Genomic DNA, 16546 nt, shown 5'->3' on the forward strand with positions numbered 1-16546 from the left:
TATTTTGAATAACTATTCTAAATACATGATATTCATTTCTTTTTGGGCGCATTCTTGCAAGTTCTTTTGTTATGCCCTTCACCTCCACAATTTCCACATGACACCTTGTACTACTTTGACTTTATTTCATCAAATGTTTTATATCTTTCCTTGTGAGGTCTCCCTGGCTGCCTTTTATCTCCCGCCGGTGGCTTTACTACCTCATCCAAAATATGTTGTGGCACATCCCATTTGCTTTCATCAGGAAGAGGATTTACTGGCATTTCATAGGTAAGCAGAAGGCTCTTCCTTGTGTAATACGGAGAGCAAAGTCTTCGTATGTTTCCTTCCTGTGCCTTAATGCTGCCAAAGCATGCGCACATGGAAGTTCATCAAGTTGGAATTGTCCGCAGCTACATTTCTTGTTTTCTAGACACACAATGTACCGCTTCACACCATCTAACACAGTATGTATATGATCTGTTGAAGCCCTCACCTACAATTGAAGAACAAACAGAAATAATAATATATCAATCATTAAAAATGATTATCCACAACTTACCTACAAATCAGCTACAAATACATTACAACTTATCTACAATCTACAATTACCCACAATTTGACTACAGTTTATCTACAATCTGGAAACAATGCATATTAAGCAATTTATTTTTTTTCCCACCAAACAAACAGATCTTACCCTTAGTTTCTGAGATAATGTATTGTTGTCATCCAATTCTTTATTGAATTTGTACCCAAGGTATGTGAAAGTACCCTTTGCCTTCAATAACTTCTCTTTCGTCCAACGTTCAAGAAGCGTCCTCATATACTCTAATAGATCATATATTGGCAGCTCTCTTGCCTCTTTTGTTACAGCATTCAACGACTCGGCAATGTTTGATGTCATAGTAAAAGTTCTATTCACCGTTGCATGTACTCTTGACCATCTATGATAGCCAATATCATATAGGTAAGATTTCACACGCGGGTCTACCTCTTCAATCTTCAACATCCTTTCATTAAATTCATCCAGAGTGTATGACCGTGCTGTAGCAAAGTACAATTCATGTAATTGTAGATGTCCCTTCTTGAATTTGGACCTTATATTTGTCCAAATATGCCACATGCAAGAGTAGTGTGGCATGCCCGGATAGACAATTGATGTTGCCTTCAGTATACTCTCATTCCTATCTGAAACAACACACATTGAAGGTCTTTCACCATATGCCTCCTTGAATTGCTCAAAGAACCACTTCCAAGACGCGTCGTTTTCAGAATCAACCACAGCATATGCCAAGGGCAATATAGTACCTACATTTTTAATTCATAAAATATTAATTGGCAGCCCTGAAAAGGTATATAAAAATATAATTAAATAACAACTACAATATATATTCAGAATATAGACAATTTATCTACATTTTTTTCTGTTAACTACAAAATAACTACAATACAACTACAATTTAACTACATTTTGCAGACTGCCTACAAAATAACTACAAAATTATTACATTTTTTACCTGCTGCATCCATGGTGCTTGCTGTAAGCATAATCCCCCTGTAGGCTGACTTTAAGAATGTCCCATCAACAACTACTACTGGCCTACAATGTTGCCAACCACTTATTGATGTACAAAGAGCAACAAATGCGTATAAGAAGCAATCATCTGCTGCCTTCTTCAATTTAACAACAGAACCAGGATAAGTCTCCTCAAGAATATAAAAATATTTGGGTAATTTGCTGTAGGAGTCAGACGGATTCCCTCTCAAAAACTATAAAGCCTTTTCCTTGGCTCTCCATGCTTGCATGTAGCTTAGGTTCAGTCCATGTTCGGATAACATGTCAGTTTGTATGTCCTTTGGTGTGTAAACAGTCTTAGGATCACAATACTTTGGAACGACCATGCTACCAACTACAGCTGCAGTACGTTTGCGCTGTATGAATGTTTCGTCCATTAAGGAGCATGTGTGTTGTCGGCTGAAACTCCTTATCTTGAACATTGCCGAATCATTAATTGACGTTGCCTTGAAGTGCCATTTACAGTTTTCAGCAACGCATATAAGCCAGTAGCTACAAAAAAATACAATATTTAATACAGGCTATAGATGTAGAAGCAACAAAAAGGACTGTTTTAACACAAATTCGTCAAAACTACAATTAACTACAGTTTAACTACAATTTAACTACAATTTATAAAAACCACATATCTTCACTAAGACACTGCTTTTATTGATCTATTCTCCACAAATAAATCCATACCTTCTATGACTTGATCTTTTTACTCTGAACTGGAACTTGTGCATCACAGAAAAATTCTTCATTGCAGCAGCTACAGTTTGCTTGTCCTGATAAACTTGTCCTTCTTCAATATATGTTTGCGTAGATTCAGTTATTATTTGACTTTGATATTCCTCTATAGCTGGTGAGGATGGAATTTCAAGTAACATTAGTGATCCTGACGAACCTGCAGCAACATAGATATAAATGTAGTAACTATGCAGATAATTTTGAAAACGACATTGCTTTATGAGCTTCAGTATATTGTTTTTTGTAGTTAATTTGTAGATAAATGTTGTAATATTGTAGATAACACACTAACACAATAACTCTCTGCAATGTCAAATTAAACATACCTGCACTTGTGCTATTGTTGGTGATTGCCAATTCCATATTGAAATCTCTTACACTTATACATAAAGGATACGAACCTAAGTTCTTATTGTCCTTTTTGGTCTCCATATACACACGAACCCCCATATCATTCCTAATCTCGATTGGAGGACAATTGTCGTTAACAATGTATTTGATTTCTACAATTTTATCCGATGTATCAATCGATAGTTGTTCTGCAATTGTAGAAATCAGAATTCCGTAGCTTGCATTCTCATCTACCACAATGGCATCAACTTCAAAATCTCTAAATCTGTCATAGTTATCCCAATTTCCATTCAATTTTAGCATTATTGGGATTTTTGACATGATTTAGTGTAGTTGAGAGAAAAGAGATGAAGAACAGATATAGGTTCGACAATTTGAGTACTGAGGTCGATGAAGAACAATTTTGAATTCTACAATTTGTATTGCGTTGTAGAATTTGTAAAAGCAAATTGAGTACTGGAGCTCCTGAAGCTTGCGTTGTTTTAGAATTGTAGTGAATGAGAGTATTTCGCAGCAATGAGATCTCTTTACGTTTCAAAATTCGTATTTAATGTGGAAAGAATCAAACGCAGATTTCGTGCCTTCTTTTTAGCGCGTTTTAAATGGGAGAATCTTCCTAATTATGGATTGGTATATAAATTGTAGTAAAGTGGACTGGGCGGGTAATTAACCAATTATGAACATTTTTGATAATAAGGTTTCTTATATGGTATAGATAGGAAAAAATCCCTTTTTCAATTCATTCTCAAAGCCCGAATGTGAGACCTCACCTTAAGAGCGGAAAATTTTCATTTTGTTCCTTTAGAATTGAGACGTTGATCGTGAAATTATATCAGCTCAAAGTTGAGCAACGGACTACCCTCAGCATCATTTTTTTTTTTACTTTCATCTTCATATCCAGATAATTAATGGGATAAAACCTCATTAAATAGTAACAATATCCAAAATTAAAGGGCTTAAAACTCATTAAATAGTAAGAATAACAAAATAAATAAAGGGATGAAACCTCATTAAATAGTAGTGGAATATTAACTCTATATATAAGATAGTCTGATGCTCATTCCTTTCATTATCAAAAATCCCATTGTTGAAGATAAACAAAAAAGATGGAACACTCTTTACCTTTGTTTAACGTTCTGTTTCTCCTAGTGTTGTTTTTCATGGGCAATGCAGGTACCATTTCTTTCTTTTTATATTTAGTAATAATTCAATTTTAACTTTTTTTTATCCACGATAATTTTTAGTCACAGAAACTTTTACTTTAGTTTCAATAGTTTTCTTTTATTTTTTATACTCCATACCTAATCAAACATATTCATAAAGTGGGACGAAGGCCGTATATTAATTAGACAACAATAAAGTTTGAAAATAAAATTTAAAAAAAAAAAAAAGAAGAAGAAGAAGAAGAATATTTTTTTTTTAATTTTTTTCTTTTTTTTGTTTATGACAGACGCAAATATTTGTGTTGAATTAAGCCGCACATTTAAGGGGATGTGTTTAAATTGGGACAAGTGTAACGATGCCTGCAAAAGCGAGGGTTTCCTTCTTGGACAGTGCACTCTATATGGCTTCCCACGCCATTGCTACTGCCAAAAGCCATGTACTGCCAATTATCATCTCCCTTAATTATTTTTTTATTTTCTTATTAATGTTTATGAGCCTTAAACTAAATACTTAGCCTATAATTACCCTAATGTATCCTATGTTGATCAATTATAGAAATAGTATTTGGGAATTTTGTATACTACATTATATTCTACCCCTTTACCTCTTTGATTTTGGATTTTTTTTTTTGTGCATCCGGTATCTAAAATCCATTTGCCTAACTAATTTGGATTTCGGACGATCCATTAAAGGGGAAAACGCTCGTTACAAAGAGCTTTTCCATTCTTATGACTTAAATTCGAGACTTCTAATTAAGAAAAAAATCATTTATCCCACTATGCTGGATTTCGCTATATGATCCACTAAAGGGAGAAATTCAAAAATAGTTAGATTTATAAGTAGTAAGTAAAAAAAATAGCCAGTTTCGAAAGTAATCAAAATTTAGCCGTTTTTCATGTAAAGATAAATCTGAACGAAAACACTGTTCAAAATCTGAAAAATATTCCAGCATAATATGCTGGAAGTTCATACACAGGTACTCCAATCTCCAGTATATTATGCTGGAACTTTCCGTGTTGCAGCAAAATAGTGGCTATTTTTTAATGACTTTGCAAATGCTGGCTATTTTTCAATTACCAATCCGAAAATTAGCTAGCCCATGCTATTTTCACTTGGGGTAAACATTACCCGGTTTAGCCCATAAGTAATTTTCTCACCTCTTATGTGCTTGGCCTATGAGAAATATTTGGCAAAGATTACTTTTAACCTGCAATCAAAACTATTTACATTCAGTAACCGTAAAAGTGTATAAAATATATATATTTTTTCTATATAACATACATAAATGTGTGTGTGTGTATATATATATATATATATATATATATATATATATATATATATATATATATATATATATATATATATATATATATATTCGGCTATTATTTTAAGAACGACTATACAATGTAATATTCCCAGAAATATTCGGTGTGATTGGGGTATGTTCATCTCCTGCTTTAATTTTATTAAAGTCCGGTTGATATTAGTCCTTAGGTTTTAACTTTCCGAATTAGATATTTAAAAAAATAGTTCCTTAATGTGTGATTATGATTCTATTTTTTATTCTTAGAAACTGATTAAGAGTAAAATTCATATTTACCATCATTTTGAAATTGCGTTAAAATTTGAAGCTATTAGGTAAATATTTGAGTCATTTGGTGATGTTTTTGACTAATTTCGAATGGAGTTTTGTGAGTTGATGTTCGTAGGAGACGAAATTTAATTTTTGTATAATAGTGTAAAAGTGTGTGTAAATATCTTTTATATGCTATTATACGCTTTTATACAAGGTTGATAGATTGTTTACAGCAAGTATATAATATTATATATACGGTGTATAAATATTATTGCAAATAATAATTGGCTATGCGACTGTAAACCTAAAAACATGGTTACATATGTGCAATGTGTTGTTTGGCTGTTTATTTGTGCAAATATCGCAAAAGAAAAAAGTGGAAATAGAAGAAACGAAGTAGAAATGACATTAGGTAGCCATTTTAAAGGGCTGCTATTTTAGGACAAAAATATTCTGAATTGTCCTGAAGTTATGATTTTTTGTTTAAAATTTCAGGACAAAATAAGTATCGGTTAATCTGTAAATAACATCCCTGAAAATAGTTATATATGCACTCTCCCCAAAACGAAATTGTACTCCCAAAAAAGTTGAAATGAGAAAAAAATAAAATTGATCCATTTTCTAATTGTCCTATTCCACAATAGGTAAAGGGGTGAAACCTCATGATTAAAGAGTAACAATATGCAGATAAATAAATAGATGAAACCTCATTAAATAGTATTCTAACAATATAAGAAAATTAAAGGAATGACCTCATTCAAATAGTAACAAAATCAAGATAGTTATTAAAAGAATGGAACCTCGTTATATAGTATTCTAACAATGTCAAAAAAATTAAAGGTATGAAACCTCATTAAATAGTATAACAAAATCCAGAAAATTATTAAAAGGATGGAACCTTGTTGAATAGTATTCTAAAAATATCCAAACATTAAAGGTATGAAACCAAATTAAATAGTAACAAAATCCAGATAATTATTAGAGAAATGAAACCTCATTAAATAGTAATGAACAATTAACTCTATATAAGCTATCCACATCCTTTCATTATCAAAATTCAAATTTCAAGAAAAACAGAAAGTATGGAAAAATCTTCGCCTTTGTTTAAAGTTCTATTTCTCCTTGTGTTGTATTTCATGGGCAATGCAGGTACCATCTCTTTACTCTTTACACTTTTTATACAAATCAAAAATTAAAAATGAGAAAAGAAACCTTTTTATTAAAAAATGTCACAATTTTTAATCGAATAATTGGTGATTCTAATCTTTTCTTCGATCAATCAATCAATCAATTGTGCCTCAAAATAATTCAGGAGGTTTTGTATTCTCTCTATTTATTATTCAGAAGTTTTTTTTGTGCTACGACCTTATTTACCTAATCGTCCATTTATAGTATGTTTGGCCAAGTTTTTAAATTCTATTTAGTGCACTTTTGATCAGCAATTAGTGATTGACCAAACTTTTAAAAAGTGTTTCTAAATGTATTTTTCTCAAAACTGCTCTTGGGAAGAAGATATATATATATATATATTTTGCTTCTAAAAAGTTATTTTTGCTTCTATTCAAAAATATTTTTTCCTTCTAAGAACTAGGCCAAACACTTTGTAGGCGTTTGGCCATAAGTTTTGAAAGTTTATTTCAAAAAACCTTTCTAATATGTGTTTGTTTATAGAATTAATCTAGTTTTTGCCTTTTTGGAGATTTTGAAATCAAAACTTCAAATCCCAAATATAGCTTAAAAACCTCTTTTTTGGTCAAATCATGACCATCCGGGACTTTTTAGCTGAAAAGGGGGGGGGGGGGGGGAAGCGGACTGTTTAACATGCCAAAACTTGCCCCAAGATTCATGTCCAAACACATTTTAATTTCAAATCGAACTTCACCCACAGCTTTTTCAAAAAATATTTGGGAATTTATGTCCAAACGGGTCCTTTAACTTTAAAAAATAGCACTTTTGGCCAAAAAGAAACTTGGTCAAATACGCTATTATTGCAACTTACCTAATTTTAGTCAGTTACTCAGTTATACTAATAAAACTAAGTTTGAGAAAGCAAAAAAAAAAAAGAGAAACACAAGAGAACTTTATTTTTTGTATTATTTTTGTTCATATTAATCTTAATTAAATTTTCTTTTTTTAATTGTGACAGAGGCAAAGGTTTGTATTGGATTTAGCAAAACATACAAGGGGCCATGTACAGAGAAGGTAGACGCTGGAAAATGTACAGATGCATGCAAAAAAGAGGGTTTTGTATTCGGACAGTGTACTAGCTTTAGCCACAAAGGCCAATGTTATTGTGAAAGGCCATGTCCTCCCAATTAATTAATATCCTCCTTAATTAAAATAAATATTTTTCTTTTCTTATTACGTTAAAATTATGTAATTCTTTATGAGGCATAATTAAAAATTTAGCCTCTAGTCTAATGTATCCTTTGATGATCAATTATATAATGGTAGTATTTGGGAGCTTTTTAATACTAATATATCCTTTCTCCATATTAATATTGTTATTATTATTCTAGTATTATCTTATTGTTCAACTTTATTATTATTGTTTTTTTTTTACATTGATTATTTTTACTACATTTTTTGCTATTAATATCTTTCTTTTCTTCAGTATTTTCATAGTAGCCTTGTTTTACTATTTTTTATATTTATATTTAAAAACACTTTTCTTGAGCCGATGATCTATTGAAAACAATCTCTCTATCTCATACAAAAGTAGGGATAAGGTCTGCATTGCGTGCTCGTATTCACTTTTGGAGTCACTCGCCTTTAAATCACTTTTCGGCTAGGTAAATAAGTAAAAATTAGTCTGTTAAAGTAGAAAAACTTGGGAAAATAACTTGTAAAATTTCTCTATATATAGCCCTTAAACACAAAGTCCATGATAAGAAACATACGAACAATATATTAGCATTTGATCTAAAAAGAACTTACTCTATCGTGCCTGGCAACTCATTTGTATCCTAATGTATCCTTTGATTATCAAGTATAGAATAGTATTATTAGTATTACATTTTTATGGGTCTATCCTCGAGCACTGACGGACAGAGGTGGAATTAGGATTTGTAAGTTTATGGGTTCGAGATTGTATTCTGTTTAAGTTATTGGATTTTAAATTAATAATTTGAACATATTTAATGAAATTCTTAAAACAAATACAGAGTTTGAACCGTATTGCGCATGCTATCTCCGCCCCTCTTGACGGATACGATCTGAAACTCTATAAATTATAGTGGGTCCGACCACTACCATTCTTCATTTAAATATTTTATTTTCTGTACGTGACGTGACAGGTTTCAAATCCATGACGTGCGCCTAACCAACACATCACAAGTTACACTCTTACTAATTTGCATTGTGTCCTCGAACATTTCAATTCACCTACTTTTCAACATTTATTCAAACTTGGGATTAAGAAAAACAATGCAGGCTGAATATTGTTATGCCTCCTTCAGAAATTACAATAACAATATATACATGGCGCACGTTCATTTCTAAGATGAGCATAAGTTTCAACACCCCCTTGATATAGATCAATCGTTCAACTAAGACTTAAATTTCAAACTGGTTCGAGTCAGCTATATGAATTCTCTATATTCATTCATTCAATCTGAAGTAGTTGGAATCGGCCCTATGAATCTTATATATCTGTTCCGCCCCATTGGGGCTCATTTCATTCCAATATCAATAAATACTCACTTGATAAAATTTCAAGATGAAAGTATTATTTTAATCTGTTTCATGGGATCCAATCCCCAAATAGACATTCATGAAACAAGATAAATTCCATCTTGTTAAATGAATCTTGATATTCAATCAAACTAGTGTAGTCGGTTATACGGGGAAAAATGATACTGTATAACCGCTCTTAAAATAAAAGTTGGAGTGTATATTTTTTTGTATATACATACATTCTATATGTTATATATAAAAATTATATAAATTTTATACATTTTTTCGGCTACCGACTATAAATAGTTTCTGACGCAAATTAAAAGTGATAATACCCCTTAAATGAATCATATATATTTGTTCCACTTTATACGGACTCATTTCATTCCAAGTTTCCAACACAAGTAAATAGCCACTTAATACTAATGCACCCAACAACAACAACAACAACAACAACAACAACAAATCTTTTTCTAGTACTACCATAATCCCTAAATACCTATTCGAGAATCAAGAAATTAAAATAAAATCCCAATTTCTCACTCTTATTGACGTCGGCTTCGCATGAACCTGACCTATCCAACGGGCACGGCCGAAAGCAAGACGAGCACGATTGTCATTGCTAATCTAAGTTTTGCCAATATGTTGAAAGAGTCTTTTAGTTGCTCGATACCTCGTTGCCACCTAACACAAAAGCCAATGTTCTTCTTATCAGAGTACTCTTCATTGAGTACTGAAGAGTATCTGATAATAAGTATTGAGTTCAGACGAACCCAGTACCTTCATGCTATATCCGCCCCTTGCTCTCACCCACAGCTTCACAGGTCGAACCATATTTTTCATTATACGATCCTCAGACCTGTGCACTTCTAAACCTCGTCTTTTTATCGCATGGTTTCCTCTTTGCATGTTTCAAATATGCACCTTTATAGGCATATGAGGTAGCCTAGCTGTTGAATAAATGGCTCTGGCAAATAAAGAGAATATGGTACTTGACTATGATTATATTCTTTTTAGGGTTGCATGAGACAATATTGTTTTGGTCCGAGAAAGTGGTAAAGCCAGTAGCGAAATGATATGGTAAATTTTGACACCGTTGCAGAAGAGGATAAGAGATGGTTTGAGGTGGCTATGGCTATGAGTTTTGGTGGGTTGTTCTGGTGGAGTTTGAGGGATGAGGATTTCTGGTTGGTGGTTGTGTTATATGATTGTGGCAATTGGCATGGTTAAGGTGGTGAAGGCTCTCATTTGGTTAATATGTTTCATTTTGTTTTGTGGGAATGTGGTTGACTCTGATGATCCTGGCTATTCTACGAAACTCTCACTGAATAATGGAACTCGCCTCTCTATCATTCTTCACTTAAATACTGGGTTTTGTCTACGGTAGTTAGAATCAAACCTGTAACTTTTCCCCTAAACCATACATCACGCGCTACGCTCTTATCACAATAATAACGACCGGAGGCTGACACATTGGAGGATTTTGTCTCAGAAGAAAAAGAGAAACAGATAAACCACACATTCAGTTTCACTTGAGAAGCTGTTTTTAACTCCATTCACATGTATGATTTCCATCCGGGGATCAAATGATGCCCATCACTTCGTAAATTGTTGAAATTTCAAAATCAATTAACAGTTCAAACAAAAAAAAATGTAGCATACATTTTGATTGTAACTCAAAAGAAGAAGAAAGCAAAAAATCAAAAACTTGGTATATCCCCCTTGAAACAAATGTGTCAAACCATCATCAGACATGCAGTATATCAGCTCTTGCAGCTTCCATGAATCGTGCAAGCAAAAATGGCGCATACTCTTCGACTACTATGAGGGAAAAAAGATGCACACCTTAGTTTTTTCACATTGTTCGTTTGTTTGTAACCAAAGAGTAAAAATTGAAATTAATATGGGGCAAACCTGGTCCTGTTAGCATTTAAGAAGGAACTCGCTTTCATGTGGAGGTCAGCTTTGCTTTTCTTTCATCCAGTCTACAAAATTATCCAAAATCACAGGCCATGCTTGATCTGTATCATAGTTTTTAAGGTCTGGAAAGCTAATCTGCAATAAAGTGATGACGACGCCCACCAAAAGAATGACCAGCAATTCGATTCATGAAAAAATTCAAATAGTACTTGAAAAGCCGATTAGTGTTTCTCATAGCACAAATAACGGAAGTTAACTAGATACATCTATAGTTGCTCCCATTGCGTCTGACCATAGTGCAAAAAATAGATGATAGAACCAAAAGAAGCAGGATGCCAGAAAGTTAAAATGAAATCTTTATTCCGCTAAATTAGCATTTGCATACTCAGTAGACGAGAAGTGGGCAATGTTGAATAAAATTACTTCATATGGTCCTCAATGTTTGGCCAAAGTTGGAATTTGGTCCCGTTCCTCTAATCATATCATCCTGAATTACATAGTTTGAGATTGGTTTTTACACAATGCTTTAGGCCATCGGCGGCCAAATCGAATTCCATTTCTGGTGTAATGTAAAGTCATAAACTACAATCTGATGAAGCACAATTGCAAAACTGGAAGAAGAATGTCATAAATGAATACTGACAGAAAGGAAAGGAGAATCAGGTAATGAAATACGAAAAGAGAGGAAGAAGCGGAGCATTATTTTAACCAAATAAAACACACACACACACACAGAGAAAATAACATCAAGTAAGCTAGAAGGAACTACACGGGCTTAAATGGCATTTTTATGAGTTGCCAGTTGCCGCCCAAGAAACAACTAGCGCATCAAGTAAGCTAGAAAAAACTATACAACGAAAATATTTTACCTCTTGGCAAAATCGAAGAAAATTCGTCCATTGATCCATGTTGATCACCTTATAATCAGTCTGATTCTAGTATGATGGAAAACACAGAGAATCAGTGCTGTCAAATAAATTAAGAATTGAAAATTAAAGATTTAACATCATTTCCATAACTTAAATGTTCCTAACAACATAAAACCTAAACAATAGGATCCTTCCGGCAATTATATGAATAGTTAAGCCTCTGAAGTCTGAACCGAGGCAAATTTCATTATCTATGGCATAAACAATACAATTTGCAGGCATTGTCCATGTGATATCAAAAGATATTCGGAATATATAGGTGAGTACCTACCTTGAGAAACTCAGTAAATGAGTCGACCTGACTCCGGAATTGGGACCCCAGAACAAGATCAATCAGTAGGCAAATGCTCTCAATGTCCAAACACTTCTGCTTATCCTCTGAGAAAGACAAACCAGGTTCAAATAAAATATGAAACCTGCTAGGCTACAAAATTGCCTCTCAAAGAGAAGTTTACCAGTAAGGCAGTAACGAAAAGCGTAGCAATAAAAATCCTCAAAATTTTCAGGCATCATGACCTGAATATGCAAATGAACCAAGGTCAGTTACATGACCATTACGAATCTTGAAATCACCCCAGCTAAGTTACTAAAGAGAGCTGACAATAACATACCTCTGCTTCCAATTTTGGCAGCGCTTTTTTCAATTTGTTAATAGTATCAACCCCGAGATCTTTTAACCCTCTTCGCCATTCATCCTGACAATTGGAAAAGAGATCCCCGACATGTAGAGAGAACTAGATTAGTCACTGAGGAAGAATGCACCAAGAGCATACCAAGGATTAAAAGCAAAATGCCAAAACTAACTCAGATGAGAATTTAGTTGAATCGACAGAAAGAACAAACAAAGTATAGGCAATCACAAAAGAACCAAATGCCAGACGATTCCAACGATACAGCATCCATATGAATACATCACAAAAATAAAACACATTGAAATGGTTTATAGTCAAAAGAAAGCTGAACAAATATAGAGCAGTAGCTTACCTGAGTAAAATATCCCTGCTTTTCGGCTTTCAATTTCCTGATCCATGTGAATGGTCAGTCATGTATTACAGAAACACAGAGCACATACTGGCAGCAGATGGCTTACCAAGCGAGCATCAAAATTCTGACATTAGTATGATCCACTCCTAGATCTGAGCATAGTGCCTCAATCCCCTCTGGACTGTGAAACAAAATATATAGAAACTCAATGAAGATTCCAACATCCTTTACGCCTCTTGTCAACCCCCATATGCAAAGCTAGGTAAGTTTCAAATGTTAACTAAAAGATAGTGATGACACAATCTACCTCTGATACCATAATTGCAATCAATGTTAAAACTTCATTCATAAAATTATCATATCTCAGTTCAATGCTGAGATTAAAGAAAGAAATACTAGATAAGAGGTAATTCTGATATTCTTTTTACTGTCAGCTAATGCCTAGTTGACTAGACCAACACCTACTTCGTCTGAGTGGACCATAGTAGTGTTGCTAATCAAGAACATCTATTTTAGGTAATCTTGGTTTCACAAAATTGGGAATCAAATCAATCGACTTCCAAAAAAATCCTAAGAACGACGTAATTTTCAGCTGTTGCTTCCGTCAAGGCTAAGTACTTAAGGGCCTGTAGATTATCAAGTATTCGCTGTTCGGCTAGGTAAACCATAGATCAAACAATTAGCAAAAGGTGAAATTAGTTTTAAAGTAGAAAAGCTTGAGAAAATAATTTGTAGAATTGCTATATATATATATATATATATATATATATATATATATATATAGAAACACACGCACGCTTCGTAGTACTATTCATCTTACAAAAGTGTTAACGGCTAACATTTATATTCTTTATTTACTAAATACAAAAGTGATTTTTAATTTTGACCTTTGTTGACCTAAATAGCGACCAACTTTGGTCGCTAAACATACATANTATATATATATATATATATATATATATATATATATATATATGTAGAAACAGTCTCTCTATAGTCTATCCTCACAAGGTAGGAGTAAGGTCTACATACACACTAACCTCCCCGGACCCCACGGTGTGGGATAATATTGGGTATGCTGTTGTTGTTGTTGTTGCTACATGTAACCCTTAAATCACAAAGTCCATGAAAAGAAACATATGAACAATAGATTATAAATTGAAACAAAGGAACTCACTCGATCATGCCTAGCAACTTATTGGCATACTTCTGAAAAAGATTATCAACAGATATTCCGAACTTCGAAGCCTTGCCTGAAGCTGAATAAAACAACGAAATGGTCAGGAAACTATAAGTGAAGGCAAAGAACAATATAATTGTAACACATTGACCATAATAAGAAAGAAGAGAATAAAAATTAAACAAAAATTACAAACATCCAGCTACAGAAAATTTCTTTCATGGAAAGAAAACTTGTTGAATCAACACGTAATACAACATTCATGGTCTTCGACATTGTAAACAAAATTTTATTTAAAAAATGAGCAAAATTTGGACCAGAACTTGCAAATTAAGACAGAAAACAATTTTATGCTTATTCCAAACAGAAATGAAATAAACAGGGACCAAACTGTAAGGTGGGACGGGACATCCAGAAGTTACATACTCAACATGTTTATACATAACGAAAGAATTTGAGACTACTAAAGCATGATAAATCTCACATCAAATATAGAGCGAGAACAATTACCAGGAAACAATGTATAGAACGACTCACAGTAAGTAAATCAACTTTCCATGCCTTAGTTTACAAAAGGCAGTTTACTTATAGTTCAATAGCTTCTTACAGCAATCCCATGTGAAGACCAGAACCTAGACTCAAGTGCCATATCTAGTGTTCTGCGAGGGTGTATTTGGATATCATTAACCTCAAACAAGCTACAGAAACTCAAAAAAAATAGAGTATTGACCTGCATTGTGTCCTCGTGCATTTTAATTTACCTAATTTCAAGATTTATTCAAACTAGGGTTTAAGAAAAGCAATGCAGGTTGAATCTTACGCTTCCTTCAGATATTACAATCGCAATATACATGCACGAATATTTCTTAGATTAGCAAAAGTTTCAACATGAATCCTCTATATCCATTCATTCAATCCAAACTAGTTGGAGTCAGCTCTATAAATCCTCTATATCCATTCATTTGATCCAAACTAGTTGGAGTCAGCTCTATGAATCCTTTTATAAACGTTATGCCCCATTCGGGCCCATCTCATTCCAATGTCCACAAACACTCACTTGATACAAATGCAAGACGGAAATATTCAGTTAAGCTGTTTCTTGGGACCCAATCCCCATAATGCGAAAAAATTACCCGCACCTGGTGTTTACACCAAACCAATAAATGTAAGTAGACATGTGCCTTTCACACACATTTATCACTTAATCATGTTTAAGTGATATAAATTCTAAGTTAAATTTTTAAGGGCCAAGGTTAAACTGCTTGATTTGGTGTGGGTAAGTATTTACTTCCCCAAATACACATTTTCAAAAAAAAAAATAATAAGATAATGTCCATCTTATTAAGCAAATCTTAATATTCAAACTACTTTGGTCCATTATAGGAATCCTCTATATCCCAATCCTATAGAGGTAGATACCCAATTGATATTCTTTTTTTTACGTCCAAGAAACCCACTTGGGGCCAATCCATAGGACCAACCATAGCCTTGGAAACTCAGGAACAATCGCCCCCCTCCTCTACCCTTCTCCACTTAAATACCGGACTTGTAGGACTCGAACATATGACCTAAGTTCCCTCAACCTTTGCCACTTGAACTAATCCCTGGGGCCACTAGATACCCAATTGACATTGATGCAACAATAAAAGTTTTTATTCTTTTATTTTTCTTGGGACCTAAATCCCCAAATACCCATGCAAGTACCAAGAAACAAGATAAAATCCAACTCATTAAACAGAATTTGAAATTCAAAAGCTCCCCCACCCCCCATCTCCCACCCCCAATAAAAGAAAGAGCTTCCATCAGTAAGCAAATAAACCCAAAAACACATATAATGAACAGTAAGTACTGATCACATAGACAAGATATGTTACATAGAAAAATGGGGGAAAAGAATTTACCAGAGTTGACAGATTCAGTGCGCGAAGATTTGGCAGAAGTGGATTTGGGTGAGTCAGACTTTCTCTTAGATGCTCGAGGCATTATTGGCAGTACGATTTGAAAGCTCTTAAGGGGGAATTTGGAGAGGTTTTTGCTTCAGAGAATGTGGAATATATAAACGTATAGGGGTGGGTGGGTTTGTGGGGTAGGTAGGGGGAGGGGGTGGTCAGGCTGTGTACCCACTGGGATGTGGAGAAAAGAGAAGGTTCCACCCACAGTAAAACTAAAAGGACAGAATAGAAGTTGGTGAGAAAGAAAATTATGGGAAGTTTGTACCCAAGTACAATTTTAGTAGGCTTTTGGCCATAAGTTTTTGGAAGTTTTTTAAAATATATATATATTTTAAGTATGTGTTTGTTTATAGAATTAATCTAATTTTTAAGAGATTTTGAAAAATAAAATTTTAAATCCCAAATATAGCTTAAGACCTCTTTTTGGGCCAAATCATGACCATTTGGGACTTTTTTAAAATGTCAAAGCTTACCCAAATATCATGTTCAAATACATTTTTAAATTCACAACAAACTTTACCCAAATCA

General features: G+C 33.5%; 3 protein-coding genes across 5 annotated transcripts; all 3 read right to left on the reverse strand.

The window, feature by feature from the left end:
* Window positions 1-842, reverse strand: LOC109235053. The gene is made up of 2 exons (XM_019401064.1): window positions 680-842; window positions 1-475 (listed from the first exon to the last, which is right to left on the reverse strand). The coding sequence occupies exons 1-2, from the start codon at window positions 803-805 to the stop codon at window positions 254-256; spliced, it is 348 nt and encodes a 115-aa protein (XP_019256609.1). The 5' UTR covers window positions 806-842; the 3' UTR covers window positions 1-253.
* Window positions 978-2650, reverse strand: LOC109234873. The gene is made up of 6 exons (XM_019400917.1): window positions 2614-2650; window positions 2240-2444; window positions 1820-2050; window positions 1500-1720; window positions 1148-1290; window positions 978-992 (listed from the first exon to the last, which is right to left on the reverse strand). Exons 1-6 carry the CDS (start codon window positions 2648-2650, stop codon window positions 978-980), a joined length of 852 nt encoding a protein of 283 aa, XP_019256462.1.
* Window positions 10558-16142, reverse strand: LOC109234486 (DCN1-like protein 4). Of its 3 annotated transcripts, none has more exons than XM_019400507.1 (10): window positions 15968-16137; window positions 14064-14145; window positions 12993-13067; window positions 12887-12923; window positions 12514-12597; window positions 12358-12418; window positions 12174-12280; window positions 11843-11908; window positions 10968-11108; window positions 10558-10871 (listed from the first exon to the last, which is right to left on the reverse strand). In XM_019400507.1, exons 1-9 carry the CDS (start codon window positions 16047-16049, stop codon window positions 11013-11015), a joined length of 690 nt encoding a protein of 229 aa, XP_019256052.1. In that variant the 5' UTR covers window positions 16050-16137; the 3' UTR covers window positions 10558-10871; window positions 10968-11012. The 3 variants fall into 3 exon arrangements, 2 of the variants coding, with proteins under 2 accessions (XP_019256052.1, XP_019256051.1); XM_019400506.1 differs by having other exon boundaries at window positions 10558-10874; XR_002069224.1 differs by having other exon boundaries at window positions 10856-10871; window positions 10968-11038; window positions 15968-16142.

Source organism: Nicotiana attenuata, chromosome 11 (genome assembly GCF_001879085.1).
Source record: "Nicotiana attenuata strain UT chromosome 11, NIATTr2, whole genome shotgun sequence".
NCBI classification, from domain to species: Eukaryota; Viridiplantae; Streptophyta; class Magnoliopsida; order Solanales; family Solanaceae; genus Nicotiana; species Nicotiana attenuata.